The sequence below is a fragment of the Gouania willdenowi genome, unplaced genomic scaffold (assembly GCF_900634775.1).
Source record: "Gouania willdenowi unplaced genomic scaffold, fGouWil2.1 scaffold_322_arrow_ctg1, whole genome shotgun sequence".
Classification (NCBI taxonomy): domain Eukaryota; kingdom Metazoa; phylum Chordata; class Actinopteri; order Blenniiformes; family Gobiesocidae; genus Gouania; species Gouania willdenowi.
This window is the reverse complement of record NW_021145083.1, coordinates 17,846-29,398: the sequence shown is the minus strand read 5'-3', so window position 1 is coordinate 29,398 and position 11,553 is coordinate 17,846. Positions and strand designations below refer to the sequence as shown.

Below are 11,553 nucleotides of genomic sequence, written 5' to 3'. Positions count from 1 at the left end.
CATCAATTGTGATGTGTCGACCAGGGTTGTAGCATGTGATGCAGTTGGTAACAAACGATCCCCACACATCCGAAATTGCAGCAAACTTATCTGTCTGCACTCGCTCACTGCGCGTAAACATGTCATCAAATCGTAGGTGACGCATGATGTCTTGGAAACGGTTTCGTGACATAATTCCAGTGATAAGTGGGTTTCCCAGGCATGCTGACCAGCTGTCACGCAGAGATGGAACCTTGGTCACCCCCCTCAAAATAATAACAGAAATAAATGCCATTAGTTCATGGAGGATCATGAACCAGTCCGTCTGCTCCGTTTGCCGTGCATGCTGAATAGTCCATTCTTGAATGGTACGGAGCATGCCAACAGTAATGAAACAGAGGAAGCTCTGAAGGCGACTCCTGATTCTTCTTCTGGCCTTTGCTGTTGGCTCTCCATCTGCAGCGTACGGTTCCATTGGAGTGAAACGGAGAATTGTACCCACATGTTCTTCATGCCACACTGTGCCCTCTTTCGCCGTCTCTGTGGGCTCACTCTCCAACCGAGCTCTCTTTTCCAGATGAGGAGCAGTCTCGTCATCTGCAATGTGAACAAATTCAAATTATTCTTTTCTTCGGTTTTAAATAAAAATAAAGTCAGGAAATGAAAATAGGATGTTTGGGAAATCTAACCTGAAGACAGCTCAGAGTCCGAATCCGAATTTGGCTGAAGGTTTATGTCCTCCCCATCTGAGTCACAAGGGTTTGCATTGTTCAGGATCAATTCCAACGCTTCTTGAGTGGTAAATCTTCTCTGCATTTTGAGTAGAATAAGTGTGGAGTGTCAGCAGGTGGAAGCAGCCAGCTATTTATTCCCCACAGCACAAAAGGCTGCATGACAACAGGGTATTCCAGGGGTGTCCAATTCCGGTCCTCGAGGGCCACTAATCAGCACACCTTATTCAAATGATCATCCAGCTCTGCAGAAGCCTGGTAATCATTTGAATCAGGTGTGTTGGAAGAGGTGACTCTGTTTCTTTCAATGTTTGTAGTCTGTGTTTGTTCTCCCCCAGCATCAAGCAGAACGAGTTAATAAACGGGGCATTGTGACTTTAGCTTCCAGGGCACTTCCCCCTAACATTCCAGACTTCCATTGTTAGAGTCAGGCTCTCCCCCCTGCTGATTTCTCAGGTGATTCATTTACAAATGAATAGATGCAAATTGTAGCCATTAGAGTCGTCAGTTTGGTCCTAGAGTTCATTTGACCCTGCTCTGGGACTTCTGGGGGGATATAGAAATCCCTGGGACTTCTAGTGTTAAACAGGGCTTAGAAAGCAGTAAGACACAAAAAATGACAAAAAAAAAAAAAAATCACCCAAAATCAAAAGTAAGGTTATAGCAAAGCCATATTTTTTTTAAAATTTCAAAAAAAAAAAAAAAAAAAATTGAGTTAGGACCATCATTAGACCCGAAAAACTACTGCAAATATAATGCACATACTTAAACAGGGCTAAGAAAGCAGTAAAACACAAAAAATGACAAAAACCAAAAATCACCCAAAATCAAAAGACTATAGCAAGGCATTTTTAATAAAAAAAATAAAAAATAAGTTAGGACCATCATTAGATATCAAAACACAACAACATAGGTTTTAAACAGTAAAGATAATAAAGTGCTTTTCTGTATCACAGATTACGTGGATCAGCTCCTAGACCTCCTATTTGAAAAGGTCTTGGAGGACTCCGCCCCAGCTGATGTCAATCCCCGTCCCTGTAGATCTGTCTGCTCAGTTTGACAGACCTGAGAAGCAGCAGGTGGTTGGCAGATATGTGTCCAGGTTCAGTCAAGGGCAGGTCTGAACCCCACATAATGTCCTTGGTCGTCTGGGAACTCAGTTCTTATTCTTAGGACAACACAAGCAGGGAGAGGAACCCAAAAAGCCCAACACCAGCTCACAAAGCTTCTATATGCCAAGTACCTAGAACCACTGAAAACACAACATATTGTGTAAAAATGTGTTTTGGATAACTTGTGTTTGTCATCAACAATAAAAGTTTCATGTTTATACATTGATTTGTGTGATTTCAGTCTTTCATTTCAAACATATTATCTCCATAGCTGTAGAGGTCCATAGTGTGCTCTATATACTGTATATATAATGAATGCATTCTGCAGGTAGAACACATTCAGACACACTACTACCAGACCTGGATGATCCACCATACAAGCAGGTGTCTTTAGAAGCTGATGTATTCTTCTTGTAACATATATAAAATGAAAAGATAAGTGAGCCAGGCTAGCAGATAATAATCATTACTATTTCATTCACTAATGATTGACATTAGCTGTGGTATCTCCCTGGAGAAGATGTTTTCTGGCTCTGTTGCCATGGTTACACAGATTCCACAAGTGCACCTATGCAAAGAAAGTGAATGAACATTTGAAAACACTGCCAGTGCAGTTTCATTTGGCTGTTTTTAACATCAATGTGTTTAACCATAAAGGCAGTAGACCACCAGAGAACGCTTTAACCTTTGTCTTGTGTTAGTGTCAGCACCGACTAGTTTTTAGTTTTTAAATACATAAAAGAGTCACATTCATGTGTTTATTGATCAAGGCTTTTTGACTTTGTCAGGAACCTCTATTTCAACAAATAAAATTAAAATAATAAAAAATAATAAGATTATAAATCAATAATTAGAGCCAAAACTGAAATGATAAGTGCACTGTCAGCTGACAGACTGACAGACAGCTCCTCTCCTAACCAGCCCTGCTTCAACATCAACCACAACAACCACAGCCACTAATGTCCAGTGACCCCAGAGACATTTATATATATATATATATAATTAGTTTCTGATCATGTTTAATAAAGTATGTTACAAATACAGAGTAGCCAGGATTAGTGCACACAGTGATAAGTGTGCCATATTTATTTTAACTAGATTTATATTTGTGAAAGTTTAAGTATATGTAACATTTACGTCGTAATATGTGGTGTGATTTTAATTACCAGTAGTAATTTTATTTTAGACGTTTAGTAGTATCGGACTAGATTTCAGAAGATAAATTCAACTCAAGGAGGGAATGGACAATAAATAAGGCAATATTACACAGTAGTTTAGTTCATAATATATATATATTGACAATATTTACAGACCCAACAAAACCAACATTTAAACACAATATTTACAGCTGCAGTATTTAAGTGCACTCAGGCTTGAGTTTTTTTTCCTATGAGTATGGTGCCAATGTGGTTCCACATCCAATGTTTGGAACCTTCCACGAGTTCATCCAAGTAGCCAGTGGTATCTCACCACTAGATAGAGAGTTTCTACCGTCTCAACATAGTCCATAAAAGCCAACAGCTTTTAGTTCGCTCCTAATACGCTTCCACATGTCCGAAAGCAGTGTGAATGAGGGGGGAAGAACAAGGCTGCAACAACCTCCTACCAGATCACTTGAGTTGTGGACTGGATCCTTCAGTTCTGGGCAGTAATCTTTCAAGCTCACCATCAGTTGGTACCCATACCAGGGAAACCTGGCCTGTATAATTAAATAAGACCACATAAATAATATATTCACTAATTAGTTAATTCTTCTGTGCGCACAATAATCAATAAATCTGAATTAATTCCTTTATCATGAATTAATCATTAAATTTCATTTCTCAGTTAGCCATGATACAATGATTGAATATATCAGAGAAAACATTTTCACAATAATAAATAATTACTCACTTAACCAACACAATTCAATAGTTAAACAGTGTTAACAGTTATACTGAGGTATCACAGCACTCAACATAATGGTACCTGATACAACATCAGCCACCCAACCTAGTTGAATGGCATTACGTTAGCATTCAGTTTAGCATAGCATGCTACATTCAAACAAACATTCAAACTCACCAATTCCTTTTTAAACCTCAAGCGCAGCAGGATTAAATGGCTCTTATCCCTGAGGTGGTGAAGGCTGAAGGTGTACAAAGGTTGTTGTGAGTACTAGAGTTGTTAAGAAACCCGAAAATAAAAGTGAAAGGACCAACCTGTTGCAGCAGCTTCGTGTGTGTGTCCCTCACTCTCTGACAGGGAACAAACACAGCTGCTTGCAAATAGGTGACCGAGCTACGTGATTGGCTGAACGTAAACTCGCGAGAGTAGAGTGGAGGAAGGGACGTCACACGCTTAAAAAAATTAGTTTTAGCAACGGAGAATCCTCGTCCAAACCACCCAACTGAACTTAGAACTTACATACTTTATACAACTTGTTTATTATTATATTTAATAAATATAAATCTGTATAAGTATAAATAATACTGTCAATCCTATATAAATATGATCATCAATATATAATAATATTTTAGATATTATTCACATATATACATATTTATTTATCAGGGCTACACCCTCCCCGCCTTAAACCATGCACGTCCCGTCGCATGTTAACTAATCCTCATGTACAGATGGAACGGTATGATTTCCAACATTGAGAATATTTAACGCATCAGACAAACTATGCAGTAATGTCTGGACTACATTTATTAAGGGATTACCCGCGGTAGCGTACTGAAACCTCACAGGTGGGGCTCTACGACGATTAGAGCGTCGAATAGGATCCTCCACTAAATTGAGGGTGTTGTCCTCAGGTGACACAGGGTTAGTGTTTAGGGGGGTGGATTCTTTTAGTGGGTCTTCTTCAATGGACTGGCTCAACGGGGCTTCGGCTAGTGCCTCTTCCGATTCGGTGCGTTCATCCCTCATTTCCTCCATGGATGCTGGAGCTTCATTGAGAGGGGAACTTAATTCAGTTTGCTCAATATTCTTAGTGTGGTCATTGGGACTAGGTACAGACACGTCTCCAATTCTTTCAACCGTGAAATACCTTGTCGGTGGGTTGATGTTTAAGGAAACCACACTTTCAGCATCTTCTTCTTCCATCAGATGGTCAGTAAAAGAGTCAGAATTAGAAGTTAGCTGTCGAGTTATTGGTCTGCGGACCAAGTCTTTTTCTTCAGGGGGCAGGTTTTCAGCACTGACCGGAAGAATCCTGCAAGGAAGGAGAAGATCCCTGTGTAGAGTACGGACTGGTCCGTCCCCGGTTTCTGGTTTTACTTTATACACAGGAAGCTCACCTACTTGATAAAGCACAACATAAATGTCTTGTTCCCACTTGTCTGACAATTTATGCTTCCCTCGGAGTCGAACATTTCTGACCAGAACACGATCTCCAGCTTCCAATGCTGATGTCACTACACGTTTGTCAAAATGGGTTTTATTGCGTTCTGCAGAGTGTGAAGCATTTTTAGCAGCAATGTCAAAACTGTCTTTGAGTCTGGATCTTAGAGCTTGCACATACTGAGTGTGAGTTTTGTGCTGGATTTCATGCAGTGGCAGACCACATGCTAGGTCAACAGGTAACCGAGGTGTTCTGCCAAACATGAGTTCATAGGGAGTAAAACCTGTAACCTCATTCTTGGTGCAATTGTAGGCATGAACCAATGGTTTGACATATTGTTTCCATTGTGACTTTTGTTTATTTTCTAGAGTCCCCAACATACTCAGCAAGGTCCTATTAAATCGCTCCACTGGATTCCCTCTTGGATGGTAAGGGGAAGTACGACTCTTCTGAATGCCAGCAACTTCACACAGTTCTTTTATTAATTTTGATTCAAAGTCTCGTCCTTGATCAGTGTGAATTCGCTCCGGAATTCCGTAGTAGATGATAAAATTTTCCCACAAACACTTAGCCACTGTTGTTGCTTTTTGGTTAGGTGTAGGGAAAGCAAGGGCGAACTTGGTAAAATGATCGGTTAGGACTAAGATGTCTCGAGTATTGCTGGAATCGGGTTCAAGGCTTAAAAAATCCATACACAATAGTTCAAGTGGTCGTGAAGTTGAGATGTTTACCAGTGGGGCAGCTCTCTCTGGCAAAGCTTTTCGGCGCACACATCGTCCACAGGTTTGAACTTTCTGCTCCACGTGCAGAGCCATTTTGGGCCAATAAAATCTTGTACGGACAAGGTCGAGTGTACGTTCAATCCCCATATGGCCCATGTCGTCGTGGAGACTTTTCAGGACAACTGGCCGAAGTTCTGCTGGAAGGACGACTTGATACGAGGTGCTTTCATTTTCCCTCCTTCGCCGATACAAAACTCCATCCACTATATCCAGTTTGGACCATTCTCTAAGTAAGAATGGAAGTTCAGGCAACTCAGCTCTTGCAGTTGGTGGGACTTTTTCTCCCGTCTTAAGCTGATGCATTACCTCTCGGATACAAGGATCAGCGTATTGCTTTTCTTTAATATTGAGAGGAGGAACGACTGGCAGCAATGGATTCTCTTCACAGCTGTAATTCTCTGGAATGGCATCCGCTTCGATTGTCAGGGACTCAACAAGGGTGATACCAATCTGGCTGGGATCCGCCGGCTTGAGAGCTCTAACTAGGTGACTTTTGCAGATTGCATCCACAACATCTTCTGGGATCATCTCCGTGTCAGCTGTGTGATGGGAAATGAACTCTTCAATGATCTCATGATCTTCAGTTGGTACGTCTCTGGAACATGCATGAGGGCGCCGAGAGAGCGCGTCAGCATCAACATTCTGTTTTCCAGCTCGGTACTGTAGCCTGAAAGAAAACGTTGATAAAGCCGCCAACCAGCGATATCCTGCAGCATCCAATTTAGCAGAAGTAAGAATGTAGGTCAGCGGGTTGCTGTCAGTAACCACTGTAAACTCTGCGCCATACAAATAATCTTGAAATTTTTCAACCACACTCCATTTTAGGGCCAGAAATTCAAGTTTATGGGCTGGATATCGGCTCTCACTTTGCGACAGCCCACGGCTAGCATAAGCTATAACTCGCAGCTTTCCTTCTTGCTCTTGGTATAAAGCAGCTCCTAATCCAGTCACACTAGCATCTGTGTGGAGAATGTACGATTGGGATCGATCAGCAAACCCCAGGACTGGAGCAGTGGTAAGTCTCTCTATCAGAGTTTCAAATGCAACCTGGCAACTGGGACTCCATCGTTCCCCAAATGGCTGATTTGGGCTGTAACTTGGTTTTTTGGTCCCAGATGTCTTTGACTTGCATGCAGGTGAATATCCTCTGGTTAAATCGTTTAATGGTTTAGCAATCTTGGAATAATCTTCAATAAAACGACGATAATATCCAGCAAACCCCAAAAAAGACCGAAGTTCTTTAAGTTTTTGTGGAATTGGCCAGGATTTAATGGCATCGATCTTTTCTGGATCTGTTTCAACTCCTCTTTCTGACACGATGTGACCGAGATACCGGACAGAAGTTTGGAAAAATTTGCATTTTTCAGATGAAAGTTTTAAACCATAAGTCTTTAAACGATCTAGTACTCTGAGCAATCTTCTTTCATGCTCCTCCAGAGAATCTGAGAAGATGATGAGGTCGTCGATAAACACCAAGACTTCTTGCAGATGAAGATCTCCCATACATCTCTCCATTAAGCGCTGGAAAGTACTGGGCGCATTTGTCACCCCTTGAGGCATTCTGTTAAATTCCCAGAACCCTAGGGGGGTAACAAAAGCAGTTTTTGGCTTATCGGCTTCCTTCATCTCAATTTGATAATAGCCAGATTTGAGATCGAGCACCGAGAACCATCTTGAACCAGTGAGGGCTGAAAAAGACTCTTCTAAACTGGGTAAAGGATAAGCATCCTTTATTGTTTGGAGATTCAGTTTACGATAGTCGATACACAGCCTCACATCGCCATTTTTCTTTCTCACCACTACAATTGGAGATGAGAATGGAGAGTTGGATTCCTTTATGACCCCAGCCTCCAGAAGCTCACGGAGATGTTGACGTACAGCTTCGATATCTTGAGGATGGATCGGCCGGGCACGTTGTTTGAATGGCGTACGATCATGTAAATCGATAGAATGTTTGACTTGGCTAGTACATCCAAAGTCAAGATCATGTTGAGAGAAAACCTCAGGCATGGCATTCAGTTTCTGGGTGACCCTCTCCTTCCACTCAGGCGGTATTGGAGAATCACCAAAATTGAAGTTCACGGTGTCTCGAGACTTCTCCATGTTAGAGTTTTTCACACTATGTTCAGATAGAATGCATTGATAAGTTTCAAGTTCTGCTATCACACTAAATGGTGAAATAAAAGCATCATGTTCTGAATCATTGGTTATGACCACTGGAACTTTATAAGGACTACGAGCCGGGAGTGTAATTAAGCAACTCTTGACACATAATCCGCCCGGTAGTGCTGAAGCAGGATGGTGTAACACAACAGACTGACTCAGTGTGTGTGGGAGATTTTTTGTTGAACCCTCAAGGACCAGTGTGCAACTAGCCGGAATTTGCACAGGGACTTTACTAAGTAGTCTCACCACCCAACCCTCGCCAGTGTCTTCCTGTTGATGTGTCAGTTGCAATGTTTTTAACACAGCTCGATAACCATGTGTGCAGGGCTGGAATGTTGAATGATCACTGCTCTGATATTGCTCATACAAGGGTTCAAGCGTATTCATTCCAATCAGCACAGTAGAGGACGAGTCAGGGCGTGAATCTGGAACTACCAGGGCCAAAGTAGAAATATCAATAGCATTTCCTACAAAATCTTTTGGAAACTTTATTGTAATTTCAATATAACCTAGGTAAGGGACAGCGTGACCTGCAGCTCCCTCAACTTGTAAAAGATCATTCAGATGATGGATTGGTTGGTCTTGAAGATAATGATTATAAAAAGACACAGGTATAGTTGTTACTTGGGATCCAGTGTCTAAAAGGCAATGACAGTTAAAACCCAAAATTTCAACTTCAGCTGAGCATTTTGACCCCACCAAACCTTGAGGCAACTTGGCTGGTACCTCAGGCCTGGAGTAGCCTAACTCGGCATTGCAAACAGTCTCTTTTGATATAGCGGGACTGTGTAGGTCCGGTGCAGTTCCAGTTTGTCCCTCAACAGGAACTGAAGTTAGTTTAACTGTTTGAATTTAGTATTTTGTCTTTGCCATCTTTGTTTCTTCTCATTGAATTGCTTGCGTTTTAAACTCACTAATGCAGAGTTTGGCTCATTGTCACATTGTGGTTTAATATGGCCATCTTCCCCACAGCGAAAACAAAACCCAGATTTTGGACTTGAAGTGCTCATAGCCGTTGATTTCCCACGCGAAGTCGTGGTTTGAGTCATGCTTGGCGGATTGGAGGGTTGACCATATAAGTGACTGGCAGTTAGAGCATCTAGCTGCTTCTGCATAGCAGCCATTTGCTGAGTCAGCTGTTTGGTCAGCGTAGAAAATGACGCACACATCCCCTTCTCATTTTCTGCATATGCACATTGAGCTTGAGCAGTAACTTTTTGTTTTGTGGAGCCCAAGTGCTGTTTCATTCGCTGACTTTTGACAGCTTCTCTATCTTCTTCGGTTCTAAGAAGTAACAACAGCTCAGCAAATACTGGAGGATTGTGTTTCTTTTGTTTAAGCTGGAGTTCTGAAATTAAAGTATTATCCCAGCAACCCCGGCAAAATTGATTTAACAAATGCTTGGACAAATCACGTTCTAGAATTCCCCCCCTTTTCAGTGCAAGGCTTAATGCTACTTGTAGTCGCTGAAGATAGATTGATGGTTTTTCATCTCTGTCTTGATAGGTGTCCATAAATTTCACATACAGCTCCTCCCCATCCTGCACTGTACCATATGCAGAATCTAGCTGTTCAACGAGACTTTTGGCAGACTGGTTGAGACCTAAGTGTCTTACTATATCCGCAGCAGGGGGCAGTAAACTATCCAGGATAAGTCGGGACTGCTGAATTTCAGAAAGATTTGACTCAGTTAGAATCTGATCCACCCCACAGCGCCATGTATCATAGTCAACTTCATGCAGCAACCGTGGAAGTTTTCCAGAAAAGGTGCACAGACGGTGAGATGAACGTGGGTGAATTGCTGCATCCTCACTTTTGACAATATGTTCTACCACATAGCGTTGGATTTCTGGTGGATTTATATCAGCAGTGGTGATAGGATTGGAGAACCTTTGCACTTTTGGTCTTACAGTGGGCTCAGTGGATTGTGATGATGTTGAAGCAGCAGCCATTTCAGGTAACTCTGAACTTCCTTTGTTATCAGATTCTTCAACTCTTTCAGGGTTTCCAGGATGAAGCTCAGAAAGGGACTCGCTGATTTGGGCCATCACCTGAGTCAACACCTCAGCATAATTCTTTCCACTCATTTTAGCTACGTGTTTAAGATCATCTAAATAAGTTTTAGTTGTTAAACTTCCTGCATCCATCATGTAAATTTCAGATAAATTTTTAATGTTGCCAATATTTCCTTCACGCGTGGATAAAACAAACGGCAATAATGGATTTAACGCCATCATAGCTGCACCAGAGGCATACTCTGCAACCCACATATTATGGTATTCGGAGCCCGGTGAGTCTATTGTAACTACACGTTTAACAGCACCATAATGTTCTAAGAACTCTGCTACTTCCTCATCATCAGCATCAGAGACACCACTAATGAGAACAGCGTTAGATATCTTAATCTCAAGGGATTCAAAAACGTCCATTGTGAAACTGGTTGAGTTTGAATGTTTGGAAAAAAAAATTATTGTGCGTTAAATACTGTACCAACCCCTCCTAGCTAGCTCACCACATTTATGTAACATTTACGTCGTAATATGTGGTGTGATTTTAATTACCAGTAGTAATTTTATTTTAGACGTTTAGTAGTATCGGACTAGATTTCAGAAGATAAATTCAACTCAAGGAGGGAATGGACAATAAATAAGGCAATATTACACAGTAGTTTAGTTCATAATATATATATATTGACAATATTTACAGACCCAACAAAACCAACATTTACACACAATATTTACAGCTGCAGTATTTAAGTGCACTCAGGCTTGAGTTTTTTTTCCTATGAGTATGGTGCCAATGTGGTTCCACATCCAATGTTTGGAACCTTCCACGAGTTCATCCAAGTAGCCAGTGGTATCTCACCACTAGATAGAGAGTTTCTACCGTCTCAACATAGTCCATAAAAGCCAACAGCTTTTAGTTCGCTCCTAATACGCTTCCACATGTCCGAAAGCAGTGTGAATGAGGGGGGAAGAACAAGGCTGCAACAACCTCCTACCAGATCACTTGAGTTGTGGACTGGATCCTTCAGTTCCGGGCAGTAATCTTTCAAGCTCACCATCAGTTGGTACCCATACCAGGGAAACCTGGCCTGTATAATTAAATAAGACCACATAAATAATATATTCACTAATTAGTTAATTCTTCTGTGCGCACAATAATCAATAAATCTGAATTAATTCCTTTATCATGAATTAATCATTAAATTTCATTTCTCAGTTAGCCATGATACAATGATTGAATATATCAGAGAAAACATTTTCACAATAATAAATAATTACTCACTTAACCAACACAATTCAATAGTTAAACAGTGTTAACAGTTATACTGAGGTATCACAGCACTCAACATAATGGTACCTGATACAACATCAGCCACCCAACCTAGTTGAATGGCATTACGTTAGCATTCAGTTTAGCATAGCATGCTACATTCAAACAAACATTCA

At 41.1% G+C, this 11,553-nt stretch overlaps 1 protein-coding gene across 3 annotated transcripts; it reads right to left on the bottom strand.

Moving 5' to 3' along the window:
* Positions 1-3,337: 3,337 nt before the first annotated feature.
* On the bottom strand, positions 3,338-7,405 carry LOC114459527 (uncharacterized). 3 transcript variants are annotated; one of them, XR_003673385.1, is made up of 3 exons: positions 4,024-4,051; positions 3,887-3,950; positions 3,338-3,521 (listed from the first exon to the last, which is right to left on the bottom strand). XR_003673385.1 is itself a non-coding variant. In XM_028441743.1 (2 exons), the coding sequence occupies exon 1, from the start codon at positions 6,461-6,463 to the stop codon at positions 4,424-4,426; it is 2,040 nt and encodes a 679-aa protein (XP_028297544.1). In that variant the 5' UTR covers positions 6,464-7,405; the 3' UTR covers positions 3,338-3,521; positions 3,887-4,423. The 3 variants fall into 3 exon arrangements, 2 of the variants coding, with proteins under 2 accessions (XP_028297544.1, XP_028297545.1); XM_028441743.1 differs by having other exon boundaries at positions 3,887-7,405; XM_028441744.1 differs by having other exon boundaries at positions 3,338-3,516; positions 3,887-7,405.
* Positions 7,406-11,553: the final 4,148 nt, after the last annotated feature.

Coding starts and splice junctions, on each gene's coding strand:
- LOC114459527 (XM_028441743.1), bottom strand. CDS start 6,463: ATGATCCCAGAAGATGTTGTGGATGCAATCTGCAAAAGTCACCTAGTT.